The sequence below is a fragment of the Chamaea fasciata genome, unplaced genomic scaffold, assembly GCF_029207755.1.
Source record: "Chamaea fasciata isolate MVZ Bird 193981 ecotype frontalis unplaced genomic scaffold, bChaFas1.0.hap1 SCAF_4, whole genome shotgun sequence".
In the NCBI taxonomy this organism is placed as follows: Eukaryota; Metazoa; Chordata; class Aves; order Passeriformes; family Sylviidae; genus Chamaea; species Chamaea fasciata.
Window position 1 is genome coordinate 73,257,218 of NW_027094089.1, and position 15,680 is coordinate 73,272,897.

The 15,680-nt window shown below is 46.4% G+C and overlaps 1 protein-coding gene across 2 annotated transcripts in view; it reads left to right on the top strand.

Moving 5' to 3' along the window:
• The window catches only part of PAX5 (paired box 5), a 131,331-nt gene that overhangs the window by 86,685 nt on the left and 28,966 nt on the right, over nt 1–15,680 (top strand). For both annotated transcript variants that reach the window (XM_066181993.1, XM_066181992.1), the window contains one exon: nt 13,217–13,318. In XM_066181993.1, coding sequence (XP_066038090.1) covers nt 13,217–13,318 — 102 coding nt within the window. The remainder of the gene's footprint in view (nt 1–13,216; nt 13,319–15,680) is intronic.

Genomic DNA, 15,680 nt, shown 5'->3' on the forward strand with positions numbered 1-15,680 from the left:
TCTTCTCTCCTTCTCTTTTTTCTCCCCTAAAACCCCAGCACTCCTCTCTGGTGTATTGAGAATGTGAGTGAAATTGAAGTCTGCAACGTCTCATGTCTTTATGATGATGAATGAGTTTCACTGCCAAACCTTTTATTGTCTGTGATTTGGAAAGAAGAGAAGCTGATTTATTGTGGCCAACTGTCATGCCATTTAATACAGTTATAAATTCTGACACCATGATGGCCACTGTTGGCTGGGGACCCCCTCTGGCCATTCTCCTGCCCTGCTTTTGTCCATGGTCACTGTCTTCAGCTGAGGAGCAGGCAGGGAAAAATGTGAGCTGGGAGCTTCCGCTTGAAGGGTAATGGCTGAGGATCAAGCAAGCCCCAAGTGTCTCACCCAGACCCAGGCAGGCTGCACAGCCCCCAGCTCTTGCAATGGGTGCAGATGCCCCATGGCCCTGGGCACCACTGCAGCATCCACCCACCATGGGGCCAACACCCATGGGCTCCTTCAGTCTTGCTTGAATGCGGCAAAAGGGGAACATCACACGGGGCTTGGAGCAAGATCCCTTTCCACAATCCCTTCTGTTCTCTGGTCTGAACTCATTGAAGGATGCTTCCCATAAAGTAATCCACACATTTGTTACTTTTCAAACTACATGGTGCATCAGTTGAGGTACATATCTCACTATGTTACGAGATGCTATCTACCCACTAGAAGGCTCACAAAGAGGTGGGATTTGGAAATATGATTTTGGTTCTGCTGCTTCATGGGGCAGATGAAAAATGCAATTTTGTCTCAACATGATTTCAAAGGAGATGTTTCAGGCTCCTTCAACTAAAAACAGTAAAACATTTCAAACTTGACAACTGAGAATATTTGATGGAAAATACTGAAACCCCAGTGTGTCAACATTTCCATAGCTTCACTATTTACATCACAGAATCTGGGTAAAGTGCCTGATTTCAGCTTTTCATCCTTTTCCAGGATAAATAAAGCACGACTTATATAACAAAAAAAAAAAAAAATAGCATATAGGTTGTTGATTTGGACTTTGTTGAACCCTAATTAAGATGTAAAAATTGAGGGTGTAAATATTTCTTCTGTGGGAGAAGAAAACTGCTTATGACATTAGCAATGATGCTTGGATTGGAAATGCCTCCATCTCAGATTAATTCCAGATGCAGATCATAAATATTGATTTTTGTGAGATGAAAAATTTCAGCATGTGTTTAATGTCACTGCAAAACACACTGGTGGAAGCTGTTGGATTTTCTTTTCCTCTGTGCTTACGTAGCAAGCTGAATAACCAGTTGTCAGTATACTCATGTCTCCCCATTGCTGATGCACCAGCAGGCTGCTGGGTTCTGTTCACACCTGTCAGCATTGATGGGGCTCCCCTGCATGGGCAGGTGTCTGTCTGCATGGGAGCAGGTAGGACAGTGAAGCTCTGGGTCTCCTGGCATCTGGCTGAGCATTGGCAGCTCTTAGCATAGCAGTACTGCACTGAGCCTGGCTGGACACACCAGGGCCCTAGAAGTGACATGATCTACCAGAGCATTGTCACTCCTTGGATGCTGGCAAGGGGTGCAAGGGTCTGGCTTGGGATCAAAGGGATTCCCACTCAGGCAGGTTTGCATAGTGCCTGGGCTTCTCCTTCTGTACTTGCTGCTCCCAAAAGCCCTCTGGATGTCACTGCTGTCCTTTGCAAGGTGCCTGGAAAGCCATGTCCTCCCCACTTGCCTGGTGGTTTGGCTGGATCAGCTTACCTGCTTTCCCACACATGACTGGAAATCACAAAACTGGGGATCATCCCAGCCCGCCAGGACATGGCAGGGACCCGGGGCTCAGCAGCCTGAAGGCTTGCATGGATTCCAGTACCCTCTCCAGGCCACCCTGTGTAGTTCTCAGACCTGAGGGCAGTGTCACCCCAGCTGCCAGGCTGGGAGGAGGAGGTGGGCTGCTCTGCTCCTCCTGATATGACATAATATATCATATCATATCATATCATATCATATCATATCATATCATATCATATCATATCATATCATATCATATCCAGATGCTCTGGAGCAAAACCTGTACCAGGAGGGCCTTACACACCAGCAGTGCATAAGGCTGTTCAGTTCATGTCACAGCACAGCATATTCCAGGTAGTGGCAACTCTCCTCATGGTGGATGAGGTATCAGGTCATCAGCATTCTCAGATGCCCTTCATGAAGTGGCCATGGTGGCAGCTGGTGGTTCAGGGGCCATCTCCATTTTTCCTCACACACTTTATTGGTGCTTGGGAAGGTCCCAGAGGTGACTGCATGGTATGAGGCCTCTGAACTGTCTATGGACAGCAAAGTCTTTTAGCCAGGTCTATGGAATGAATCCTGAAGCTCTGAGGCCTGCTGAAGGAGGCTCTCCCTTGGGAACAGCGTCTCTGTTCCCAGGGCAGCTACTGGCCTGAGCCAAGGCTGTGAACCCCAGTAATGTGCAGGACCACTCCTCAGGGCTGGCATGTCCCTTTTCATAACTGTTAAATATTTGTTAAATGGCCTGAACATGTGGGGTTGGAAAAAGTCCAGATTTCTATTTTTTTATGAGGCAGAGGTTGGAGGCCAGCCACCTCTCCCCATACATACCCATTAGTATTTGGGAGCATCCATGCCACCACAGTAAAATGCTAACACTGCTGCTTTTCGTATGACAGGTCCTACTGTTTAGTTTTTCCCTTGTAGCTCCAAGGAGCTGTCTGTAGTCCTGTTACAGTGAGAGGAGTTTGTAATTCTTGACAAACTGATGGTAGTTTCCTTCTAGTCTTCTTGATTGCAAAGAGAAGCTAGAAAACACCTTCTGGGCATTTGCAAAAAATCCAAACAGTGGAAAAGAAGAAAAGGGAAAAAGTTTTATTTAAATATCTCTTGATAACTCAGTCTCCCTCATGATTTTTGTGGGGTGTTTAGCATCTAGCTATGCATTTATAGGAACAGGGATTCCCCAGACCACAAACTTCTGAAGCTGCTGATCCTCTTGGTCATCCTACATCTTTCCCGCAACACAGTGATTATTGTGGAGACAGTCTCACCAAGCCTGCTGTGCTGCTCTTACTAGAAGTATTGCTGTGCTGCAGAAGGAAAACAACAATAAAGGGAATATGTTGCTTCTGCATGCGTTAAGAGCACTGATCAAACCACATGAGATCCCATTTCAGACATAATGTGCATTGGAGGGCAAAATTAGATTGAGGAGTAAATGGAGCCTAAAATTTCCATAGCTTTATTCGTCAGAAAGCTGTTTCATTGCGTGGTTTAATTCTCCTATTTCTTTCATTCATTGCATGTAGCATGCTGGCTAGAATGCGTTTTAGAAATAAGGCAACAAAAAAAACCCTTCTTTAATTTGGCAGTGGTTGTGAGGTGTGTAAGGCTGTTCAGACCTAAGATGTGTGGTTATATGATATGCAGAAGCATGTTACTCAACAGCAGAAAAACAGCCAAACTGGCACTTTCTACATTTTAGCAGGAAGAGGTGTTTTGTTTTGGAATTGCTATTTTATATGTCAGGGTTTGATTTTGGTTTCTTTTGCATTTATTTAATTCTCAACTATTTCAAGTTGGTTTTATTATTTATATTTGAAATTTTATTTTATTGCTGCTTGTGAATTACACTGCATGATGAAGGGCAATTGACCAAAAAAAATTTTGTAGACTAAGACCTGCCATGATGGTAAGCCCATTATTTTTATGTGGGACTTCTTTTCCCTCCACTTTAAACATGTCAGTTTGACAGGAGGAGGCTAACTGGTCTCTCAGATAAGTAAACACATGGGGTTTTTTTGCCTTTGTAAGCAACACTTGATGTCATTTTCAAACTAATGCAAATTGCTGAGGAGAGCACCTGATGTGCAGTGAATCTCTTCTGAAACACTGAAAACCGCAGAGCAGTATAGTAGGCACCAACGGTATGACCAGAGCAAGAGGACAACCCGTGTGTGTCTGTCCTGTCTTCACACACCTTTGTGTATCCATGCTTCCAGTCTGCATCCCCTGCTCCATTTCTTTTCCAGAACCTCTTGAAGATCACTTAGCTTCCCTTATGCTGCTTTAGCAGTTCCCACATCCTAATTGCCTGCAATTTTGACTCTTCCTGTCTTGCACTGGGAGCAATGGAAATAAGAAAGGGAAGAGGAGCCAATTTCAGGCAATTTTCCAGTGAAGCTTTGACGAGACCTGAAACCCAGTTGAATACCTCCATCAATTTCTGTGTTACCTAAGCAGAGTCTCAACTTTATGATCTCAACCAACGGAAGATCCAATCCTGTCAGGGCCAGAATGAGCTGCCTTCCCCTGCTCTTGAAACTTGGTATCTGTGGAGGTGCTTCTCCTCCACACTGGTGGAGGGACTGACCCCTGGACAGGGAGACAGTGCGGTTTTCTCAAGGTTGGACTGTTGGGTCCTTGTGCCCCTGTAGCCTTTTCTGTGGGTCCCTGCTGAGCACATGAAAGGTCCTTCCTTTTGGCTGTGGCAGGGTCAAGCAGATCCAACAACTGTGAAAATAGTCAAGATTTTTACTTTGTTCAGGTCTATTTCATATTAAAAAAAAAACCAACAAAGCCAAACCTACAACAAATAGACAAACAAAATACCTCCTTAAAAAACTCCAGATCTGAAGAAGGTTTAACAACAGAAAGTACTAAAAAAGGTAAAAAGCAGAGCAGTGTTCACATTTTGGTTGTGTTTGTGACACCTTTTGTATCTGTCATCAGTACCTTAAATTTTACATAACAAAGTAATTTTAAACTTGAAAATGAGATTTAGCTTTTTTTAAAACGGAAAATCAAATGTTCTAGCATCTTCAGAACTTTTTTTGATACATACCCATTAACTTCTTGGAGTTAAAATGCCCAAATGAACAGCTCTCTGCTTGCATAAACTCCAGGTTTACACAATTCAAGTTGTTGGAGCATTTCTATGTCTTAATAATAAAGGCTTCATTATTAAAGGTCTTGTCTGGCACTCACACAAAAGCAAACATTACACAATCTCTGTGGCCCACCTCCCCCTCCTCACTGGGTGTCTCTTTGGCCCCTCCTTTGGGAGGGACTGTGCTCTTCAGTAAGGGAGGAGTTCCCAGGGTAGGCATGCAGAAGCTGTGCAGGGACATGGCTCTGTGTGGAATTTGCAGGCTGTGCCAGGCAAACTCAGCCTCCCCCAAAGTACCCTCTTCTGCAGGGTGCCATTGCAGCTGCTGCAGGATGGCCCCATGCTGCTTGTGATCTGCTGCTCCTCTGCTGTTCTCCAGACAGGTGTGGGAGGGGAAGAGCGCCACAAAAGGAATTTAATGGATTCAGACCACCATGTGTCCTGCCACAAGATCTCATCATCCTTGCTCGCACCTCCATCCTGCCCTCCCTTCCTTTTGGTGTCCCCTCGATAGATGAAGTGTCATAGATAAAGTTTTGGTGGTGTGCACATGTAAAGTGGTGGGACCATCTCCATCATTCTGCCATGCATCCCATGCATCCCCACACTTCCCCACATCCCTCCACACACAGAGCTGTGAGCACCTGAGACCCAGGCTATGCCTTGCCCTGCCTTAGCCACTGGTTGGCCTGCTAGCCCCAACTGGACTAAATAAAAAGAAACCTTGCAAGGCCTGAGGATGTCATTTATCATGGGCCAGGGAAAGGCTAAATTATGCTGATACATTTTAGTGTGTGGTTACTTGTTGGTGACACAAGAATTAGGGTGAGGGTGGGTTCTTGCAAAGATGTTGTCTACCTGGGCTATTTTTCCCTATTTTCCACACAGATGTCCCCTCCAGTACATTGTGAGTGTGTTCATTGAGTGAAGGGGTCAACTTGTGGAATTCTAACCTTGCATGTGTTACAGGAGGGACAAGAGAACCAGGTGGACTTTGAAGATCAAGGTGGATGATGGTGCAGCTCAGCTCAGATCTGCAGAAAAAACTTTCTCATCCTAGCAACCCTAAAAAGTATGTGACAAGCTGGAATATTGAGTTGTTTATAGGGTGCAAGAGCTCTGTGGCTGCACAGAAGAAGGAACAGGAGTTTTATGCAGCAGCACAAAAGAGATTTTCCAGAGGAGACGGGACTGAGGGCAGAGCACTCTGTAGTTCCAGATCTCTTTCTTAGGAATCACATAGAAAACATACTGGGGTATTCATCTCTACTTTCTCACTGCATTTTTCCTCTGACAGAAAGCATCGGTCTTCCTTCCTTTCTCTTATACCTGCCCTGAATCTCTTTTGAAAGTGTGATTGGGTCACTGGAAAGAGTAGCAGAGACACCAGCTATGAAGGGCAGCTTTGGAGTCCTCTAAACATCTGCTGCTGCTTTGCAGATGAGGAGAAAAACAGACCCACATCTGCAAGCCCCTGTTTCAGTGCAGTGTGCTTAATCTGAATTTTATGGCTCTGATAGCAGATTACGGTGCCACTGTCATGAGCCCTTGCAGCCCCAGTCACAGTGGACATTGCGCATTTCAATACCTCCTCCACTAATCTTTCCCCCACTGCTCCCATTCCCTGGCTGCTAATTTCACGCAGGCACTTAAACATGATGGATAATTGTGTTCTGCTTATCAATGTTTAATTTAAGGGCTGTTCCATCTGACCTGAATGCCCTCTGCAAGAGCTGTGCCTCATTATTGATTTCATGGTCATACCTGTGACATTACCTGCTTTGTAGGAAGTAGACTTTGACATTCCTGTGAGGCTTTGGCAGCCAGAGCTAATTGTCAGAAGAATAATCGAGTCAGCAAAATCATTACAGGTGATCTGTATGTTACCACTGTTTTATCTGCCTCTAATTAGGTGCAGGAGAGGTAACTCATCACAGTAAGCACACCACACTGGTTTGATGTCCATAAATAGAGCAAGATGAGCACAGGAGGGGAGTTATTCATTAACAGCAGCGATTCAGTGTGTTGGAGTCCTGTGCTGGTGACATCTCCTTTCCCAGTGGAATGGCATGAAATGCAGTACTGCAGGCATCCATGGGATACAGCGTCTTAGTGACTTTTGGGCAGGACTGAATGTTGGGGCATGTGCTCAGTGGCTTTGGACCCAAAGCAGTAATGACTGAGCTGCTGCTGTGGAGCAGTATTTTGTATGGAATAAAACCAGATAGCTTTTTTAGGATATGCTTTTCTCTTGTTTGGGTACACCACTGCCCCATGCTGCTGCCTGACACACTCTGGGTGATACACACACATCCCCAGGCAAAGAGAGCAAGAACCGATTGATAGAACTCATCAGATCTCTTCATGGTAACAGCGTTATGCATTTGACCAAAACATTTTCTTTGGGGTAACAGTCGAAAAATACAGGTTAGCATGATCAAGTTCTTCACTGGGCAGAAGAAAAAGAGCTTTTATAAGTGAGAACTAAGTTTTTCAGAATAAAAGTCAGTGTTGGTAACCAATTTCACTACAATAGGCTAGAAATTTGCGCTTGCTGCCCAGAGATGAAGTGGCACCCAGAAAGCATCTCTGCCAATTTCTTTTTTTTTCTGGTGTTAAGCAATGGCATCCCTTCCTGTAAGGCACCACAGCTTCCTCATATCTGGGGTAGCAGGTGCCTAGTATGTGAGGACTGCCAAAGCCTTCCAAAGAGAGAGCAACATGTGCAGGCTCCTAGGGCCAGAAGTCCTCTGGGGTCCTGCAGCAGAACAGCACCAGTGCAGGTCCCTTCCTCGGCCACTAATGTTTGCAGGCACTTGACAAAGGAGGTGCTGTGTGACAGGACAGGAAAGTGACCACAGCAGGACTGCCATCCTTCTCCCATTGCAGTGAGGAGTCTTAGAGACCATGCAAGGTTATTTTGAAGAGAGCACAGTCTAAAGCCAAATTCGTCTCTCTGAGAGGCCTTTTGGAAGTGGTTTATCAGTTCTGCTGGTGCCCTGCTGCAGCTGCTGTGTGGCATCCCTTCACAAAACCAGCATAAGGATTCCTTGCACACAGAGGCTACCAGGCAAGGAGCTGTAGAAGCACAGACTGAATGGGATGGTGCTTGGAAGCACCTGCACAGCCCATTGCACAACTCTATGGGCTGGTGTGGCAGCATCTCTTCATCTCCACTTTGCCTAGTGCAAACCTACATTTTAAAAAGTAGTTTTCTGGAAAGACAATGAAGAGTCAGGTGAGGCAGCAGGCTCTGTGTGGATCTGGGGGAGAGGGCTGTGCTGGTGGACAGGTCTGTGGACGGTCTGGTTTGGGCAGGGGTGCCTGAGGTGGAGCCATGGGCAATGCTGGTCTCTGCTGGGTGGAGCACTCTGGTGCTGGGTAGTACCTTGTGTAATTTCAGACAGGGGTGTGTGCCACCTTGGGTGGCCATTTCAGATGGGCTGATGTCTTGTAATGATACCTGCAAGGGGAGTGGGAATGCAGGATGATTCACTGACACTGCCGGACTGGCTTTCTCAATATTGCTGACCTATTGGTATTGAACCTCTGACTTTGAAGAGGTGGTGCTACCCCATTAACCCAGAGCACTGCCTCATTCTTGACCATGCTCCTGAGCCAGTGGCAATCACACACCTGCTGTGAGCATGGGGTGGGAGGCAAAGGCCTGGCTTCCCTCAGTGCACATGGTGCATCACAGAGAGGAAAATCACCAGTCCTGCTGGTGGTTGTGAGACAGGGGCAAAGGGGTTTTGTGAGCCCCCTTCCACCACCTGAACCCCCTACATTTTCTGATGTATCCTTTGCTGTAATTAATTACGTGTCCAGTGGGCTCATTTCTTTCATACTGTTACTGACAATCTGTTAGATAAAGGGAAAAAAACCGCATTGGTGCCCTGTGGTATTGAAAGTGAAGGGTTTTCACACTGTCAGGGTAATGAATTCTGCACGGGTTTGAAGCACCTGAGCTTGGGGGAGTCCTTGTGTCATGTGTCTGGGAGTGACAACCCCCAGTGGTTAATTACTGCCATGGATGAGAGCTGAGCTGATAGCAAAATGAGATAATTTCATTAGTAGTTAAATTTGAAGTTAATTGGATTCACGTTTACACACAGTAGTGTACAAAGACACACTTGGAAATGCTCTTTACTGCCTTTTGATTTTTTTTTAAGAAGGTAGATGAATTGAAGAATGCTTCTGAACTGCTCCTTCTTTTTTTTTTTACTGTGGTTTGGAGACGGGAGAATCCTTTGCTGCTGCAGGCTGCTCTCTGCCCCAGCCATTTTGTCCTGCAGCAGGGACATTTGCTGATGCCCAAGCACTGCTTGCCTCATCTGTTCAGGGATTGCTCCTAAGCTCTCCTGTAGCTAGTGGCAAAATTTCTTTTCGGAAGAAAATTACATGTTTACACTTTCTTTGCCAAATGATAATTTGTTTTCATTGAGAGTGTTGCCAGCTACAAGTGAATGAAAAAACAGACATTTATTGACTATCTTCTGTGTGCAGAGCCTTTAACATGTGCAGGGGTGTCTGTAGCAGAGGTGTTTGCTCCACTCTCCACAACAACAACACTGGTGCTCTCCCTAAGATATTTCCCCTCTGGAAATCAGATGAGTGATGGGTCAGTACTGCCTTGGAAGTGTTCACCAGGAACCTGAAGGAGCCTGGTGAAGCAGTCTGGAGGAGGTGATGGGATAAAGGAGATGGCAGGGTTCAGGCTGAATGGGCACTTAAGCTGCAGTGTGCTCCTTCTATCATGGAGGTGTGCCAGTTTCAGGTCAGCTGATATCACTGAAGGTTCTAATGCTGCTGGGGCTACCAGCCTCTCCATGGGGAGGCCACTGTAGGAAAGACTCAGAAAGGTATTTTAGTACTTGGAGCTTAAAACTGTTGGCAGAGGTTTTTAGAAAGAGATTGTTAGTTACCTTGGAAAATCCTGCTAGGTTGTGCTGTATCTGAGCTTCTGTGTAGGCAGGAGCTGGCAGCTGAGCTGCTCTGTGACAATACCAGCCCAGCAAAGAAAGGAGGCAGCTTTGCCCATAGCTGCTTCTGTCCCACCTCTAACTTTAGGTGTCTAAAATAACCTTCAAAAAGCACAGGACAAAGACATTCAGGAAAAAATATGTCTTGAAGAACCTAGGTTCCTATGTCTTTGTGGCCCACTGCTAAAACGTAGATGTTCATTTCCTCTTGAGTGCTTTGTGTGCATGAGTAATGCAGGAACACCCTGGAGCAGAGGCTGCTTCTTAACCTCTCTTTGTACTATGTGGATTCGTTTGTTCTTCTTAAATCAATTGTTTTAGTGCAGTTGAAGCTTGCCAGCACTGGGGGAACATCTCATTAAGAACAGGATGCTCCAGTCTTTCTTTTGGTGAAAGCAAATTGGATGGAATTGACAGGATGAGGCTGGATTGCAGGACTGGCAGCTATGCCCTTGGCCAGCCCCCTCAGCCTCCTCTCCGGCCCTGCCTGAGACATGGCTATGGGGGTCCTACAAGGAAGTTTTGTTGGCAGATGACAGAATATTTCATTTGGAAATAGGATATAATGGAAACCAGCCCAGACATGTGGAATAGATCTTGGGTGATGTTTTCTTTATTGACTGAGGAGCAGAGGTCCTATAGATTATACTGTTGTTCGTGGTGGTTACATTGCTCAGTGTCCTTGATCCTAATCATTCTGGGTATGACAATGGCTTTGGAGAAAGTGAATAATTTGTAGTATTTCAAAATACTGAAGTAAATATCAAGGTTTTTATGATAGCTATGGAAAGTGAGGAGTGGGATGTAGTCTGTGTGGGGCAGTTTGGGAGGGTGAGCTTGCCCACAGGTCAAGGCACCTTTGGGATGTGATGTGTTGTGCCATTCTGTAGTGACACCATACAACCAAGAAAGACAGGAGTCCTGATTTCCCTCCTGGGTCTCCGGAGGGCTCCTAGATGGCAGTAGTCAGCCTGTGAAATGTTCGTCTGCATTAGGGACAGCTGTTGGCTGAGTCCCTGCTAGCACTGGGGGTGAACTTAGAAGCTAAGACTGACTTTATGCAGACTGCAGATACTTTTGTATTCTCCAGACTGTAGAGGTGACATAAAGCATTTAATTTTGTGTGGGAGAGAAGGAAGCAGGGCAGAGATGAGGGGAGAACATTTTAATCTAAAATAACCATTTTCTGCCTGCATTGAATAATTAGAATTCATTATGCCCTTCCATAAGGGATGTGACTTCTCCCTAGCACCGGAGAGCAAATTAATCAATTGTTTTGAACCTTAAATTCTTTTAGGATGTAAATGCACCATAAATATTCTGTAGGAAGGGCCTGAGAGGGGCAGCTTGCATCCTGATTTGCAGATACTGAGTGCAGAGGAAAGTGGGGCATGTGCTAAGAGATCACTGCAGTGATGCTAGAGTTTTGGTATGCACCCCTTCATCTGAGGGTAGGATGAGGCAGCCTTTGTGGCCATGACTCAGAGATTGTGAGCCACAATTTGCAATTACTTGTGTACCTGCCTCTTGTCTCATCAGATGAAGTCTCATTACTTTAAAGATATTTAAAAAAGAAGATATTAAAGTTTTATTTTTAGATCAGTTAAAAATGAAATTGGGACTCAAAACCTCTACCAAACAAAAAACTTTTAAAAAATTGTTTTGGTTTTTGGAAAAATTTTCCATTTCAATCTCTCCAAGCTCTAGAGACCTGAAAAAGTTCACTGTCTTAAAAATATTGCCTACAGAACATAATGTGAAAAAAACACAATCTGGGCTTTTTTTCTTGTCAGTGGTGCTAAAATCAACAAAGTCACATAACTTTTGCTAATCCAACATGTTACCTTTTAAGGAAGGAACCTTATTTTTGCTAATGAGCTTTTGGGCCAACAGGATCTTGGAACTGACTGGCGCCAGAGTGGTCCCTGTCCTGCAGAGTTTGGAAGAGTGGAAGGGGCAGGTGCTTCATGCAGCCCAGACTCCCTTCCTCTTAACTGAGGTGCCTTCTCAGCTTTTCAGAGCTAAGCTCTCATGCAGTTCCACTGCCTCTGAGCTATGGTTTGGATCTGATGGACCCCTCATTATCCTCTGGCCTTGGAGGAACCTCTTGGCAGGCTGGCAGAGGTGCTGGCAGAGCCAGGGGGGATGGGTCTAAGGGGAAGGTCCACAAGGTAAAGTGGTGCCTGAGTAGTGTGTGTGATACTCACACTGGGAAGGGATTGCAGCACCTACATCCAGCTGCTGACCAAGCCATGGTGTTGCAGAGTCAATGCCACCAGGCACCTGTGTGTTTCTTGAGAGCAACTTCTCCTTGGCTAAGTGTTCTGCCCAAGGATGCCGTGGGAACCCAGAAGACCATGAGTGGGCTCCAGGGTTTCCTCTGGGGTGAGGGATGGATCCTGCCTGATTAGATCACAGGAGCATCCTTTTCTTCTGGTGGGTCTCTTGTGGCTGCAGCTAACAGTGGTTTACCCAACATCGCACTGCAGCAGCCTGCAGGGATGGTGACAATTCCAGAATCTCCAAATTGGAGCAGGGTCCGGCACAACTGATGAAATACTTCTGTGGCACTGTGTGAGCCATGCTATCTGACCTCCTGTCTCTACACTACCAGCAGAAACATGTCTTCAAAAGTGAAGGGAGAGAGGGTACCCCAGACCCCTGGTCCAGGGGCAGAGACAGATGGAAGACATTCCACTGCCTGCTTTTGTAGGGTTATTTCAGTGGAAGTCCTGTGGACACTTGACTAAAACCCATGTTTCTGTGGCTAAGGAAAGAGTAGTGACTTAGGCTGTGTCTGCAAATCTGAGTCTTCTTCAGGCACTGTGACAAACTATACTTTAAACCACCTTTGTGTCTCAATGCCTTGTGTTTTTTTCTTTTTTTTTTACCACTTTAATAAGAGATAAAAAAATTGCCCTGCATTGTATTTATATCTCAAACAGTCTCAGCCTGTGCATGTGATTTTCTAGGGAGTTTTCTGGCGAAATGTCATTAAGATCTGTGTTATTTCCCATTTCACTGCTTTTGACTTTACAAATCTAAGCTTTGGAGAAATTTGGGAATAGGGGTAAGCAGCTGGAGTTCAGGCGGGTGTGTTCCTCTCCCTGCAGAGCTCTGCTCTTCACCTTCTGTCTCGCACTTCATTGGAGCTTTGTGGCAGCTTATAGAGAAAACAAAACTGAGCCTGCCCTCCCTGCCAGGCTGGAAATCCCATGCTGGTCCTCGCAGAGCAGTGATGACAAATGCATGGCTGTGTACTGGGTGCTTGGGGAGATGTAAAACCATGTCTGCTTGTCGCAATGCTCACGTGGTGATTTGTTGGTTTGATTCCTCAGGTCGCGAGCTGGCAAGTACAACCCTCCCAGGATACCCTCCACATGTCCCTCCTGCTGGACAGGGCAGCTACTCCGCTCCAGCGTTGACAGGAATGGTGCCTGGTGAGTCTTCAGAGTAAGGGGGAAAGAGAACGTAAAAGGAAAACAAATAGCATTTCAGGGGAGAAACACTGTGCTGCAAATTTTCTGTGCTGTGGTAGAAGCCACAGTGCTGAAGGGTAGGTGTGGAGTGATCCTGAGTGAAGTAGGACCAGGTTCCCCAGCACAGGAGGCTGCATAACCTGCAGAGTGCCAAAGCAAAGTGTTGGCACTGAAATGCTGAAGGAGCTCCCAGCCTCCCTTCTGTGGAGCCTGGAGATTGCTCCATATTGGGCTGTGCCAGGCTCTACTCACCTGACTCAGATTTTGCTCTAACTGACCTGCTTTCTCCCAGCCACGGCTGCCCCAGCAGTGAGGTTATTGGCCCTGGGGGCTGGACATGTCCTGACCTCAGACTTCTCCATGCAAACCTGACTCATGGGTACACCAAGTTGTTCCCAGGACACTATACTTCTGTAATTTCCTTCCCATTTTGGAACCTCACAGTCAGAAATGCCAGGTGGCATGAGCCATGTGGTGGCTACTGCTTGCCTGTGTGGCAGCAGAAGCAGAGGTTGTGCAGGTTTCTGGGGCAGGCAGAGCAGGTTCTGCAGGTGTGTCACCACACTGATTCCAGCCTTCAGCACTGTTGGCTGCAGATCCTCGTGCAGTTCTGAGTAGGATGGTGCTGGGTGCTGGCATAAAGGGGTGGTGAGACCACAGCACTCCTGTCTTTTCTGGGGAGCTACCAGTTCTTTGGGTGCAGCTGCTAGGGTGGGTAGGTAGAGTTGCAGGATGTGGGTCTTAATGGTGCTCAGCCAGAGGTGGTGCAGTGTAGGTTCAGTGATGTAGAGTCATCTGAACTGATTTTCCCAGGTAATAGATTTTATTTTTAACTACATATAGGCTTGTGTGACCCATTATATTGAATAACTGCACTGTTCCTCTCACTGGTTCCTTTAATAACAACCTTCTGCTCCAGCTAGTGTGAAGGTCAGCTGCAATTCCTGTAGGTTCTCCGTCTCATTTAAGTGAGAATTTGCTAACTAGCATCCAAAATGCCTTCTCAATCCTTCTTTGACTCCTGTCCTTTGCAGGATCAGTTTTAGAGCCTTGCTAGGGTAAGCACCACGGTCCCTGAGGGGCTGACAGTAAGGCAGGTGACAGACCCAGTCTGCTACCATCGGCACATCCCTACTTGTTCCAAAATGACCAAAATATCATGCCCGAGCACAGGCATGTGTTTGTTGTGCCAGCACTCAGGAATTCATCTCACAACCTTGCCTCTGCCTTGTTCCAGTTTTTGGAGCCTTTGCTAGAAATGTGCTTCCTTGATAAGATTTTTAATCATTAGCCATGAATTTCTGCTTGTAATTAAGCAATTGTGTGAGTTAAGTGGTTGGAGACATGGGAGAAATGTATACATGATAACACATAAGCAGTGTTTTGTTGCATGCTTGTTGCTACTGCCATTGCCCCTGCTGATGTGAGTAAACCCAGCCCTTACCAGGGTGGGTGTTTGTCCCACGCCTGCTGGGGTCTGTAGCTTGCCTATGGGTCACAGGAGACATTCACAATCCATTGCATTTGCAAGATCTGTGGATTCAGCCTCATTCTGTCCTTATCTTTTCTCCAGCCCCCACCCTGCCACTGCTCATCCTAACAGGAGCGCTTTTGCTTCCCGCCAGCCCCAGGTTCTTCCTTATCTCTCCCACAGGCAGGGACGTACATAGAAACCTGTCTCTGCTGCATCTCCATGACTTGTTCAAACACATGCTCAAAATTGCACATTTCCTTTCTTTCCTGCAAAACAAGGGACTTGCATATCAGCAGTGAATTTCCATTTTTATGTGTCTTGTCTGCCATGGCAGAGAATAAACTATTCAAATGCTTTTCTCTGAAAGAACCAAACAAGCAAGCACATGGTTTGATTTCAGTCTGCAGCTTTAGGGAATGACAGCTGGCATTGCTCGAGGCTCCCATGAATGTGTTTCTGCTGCAGGCTGTTGTCCCTGCAAGCTTCTCCTGCCTTTTGGTGCCTATCACCCTGTAGAAATGACTGGAGGGGAGCTGTCTGAGCTGTGCTGAGGTGCCAGCACCCACAGTGCTCTGATGCCACAGGGCACAAGTGAAATGCCACGGTGGGGACAGATGGGTAGGCAGGTGGGAAAACACCTGGCTGGGTGGTCAGGCTCAGAGGTAGTGCCTAATGTCACACTCCAGGTGTGTGTTGGTGCCACACATAGAGCTGCAGGGCATGGTTAGAGGTCTCTCTTGGTTCACAGCTTCATCCACAACTAGAAGAGAGCCCAGCTTATCAGGTGTTCAGAGGATGCCAACCTGCATGATGCCAGCAGTAGGCTCCAGAGCAGGGCAGTGTGGAGGC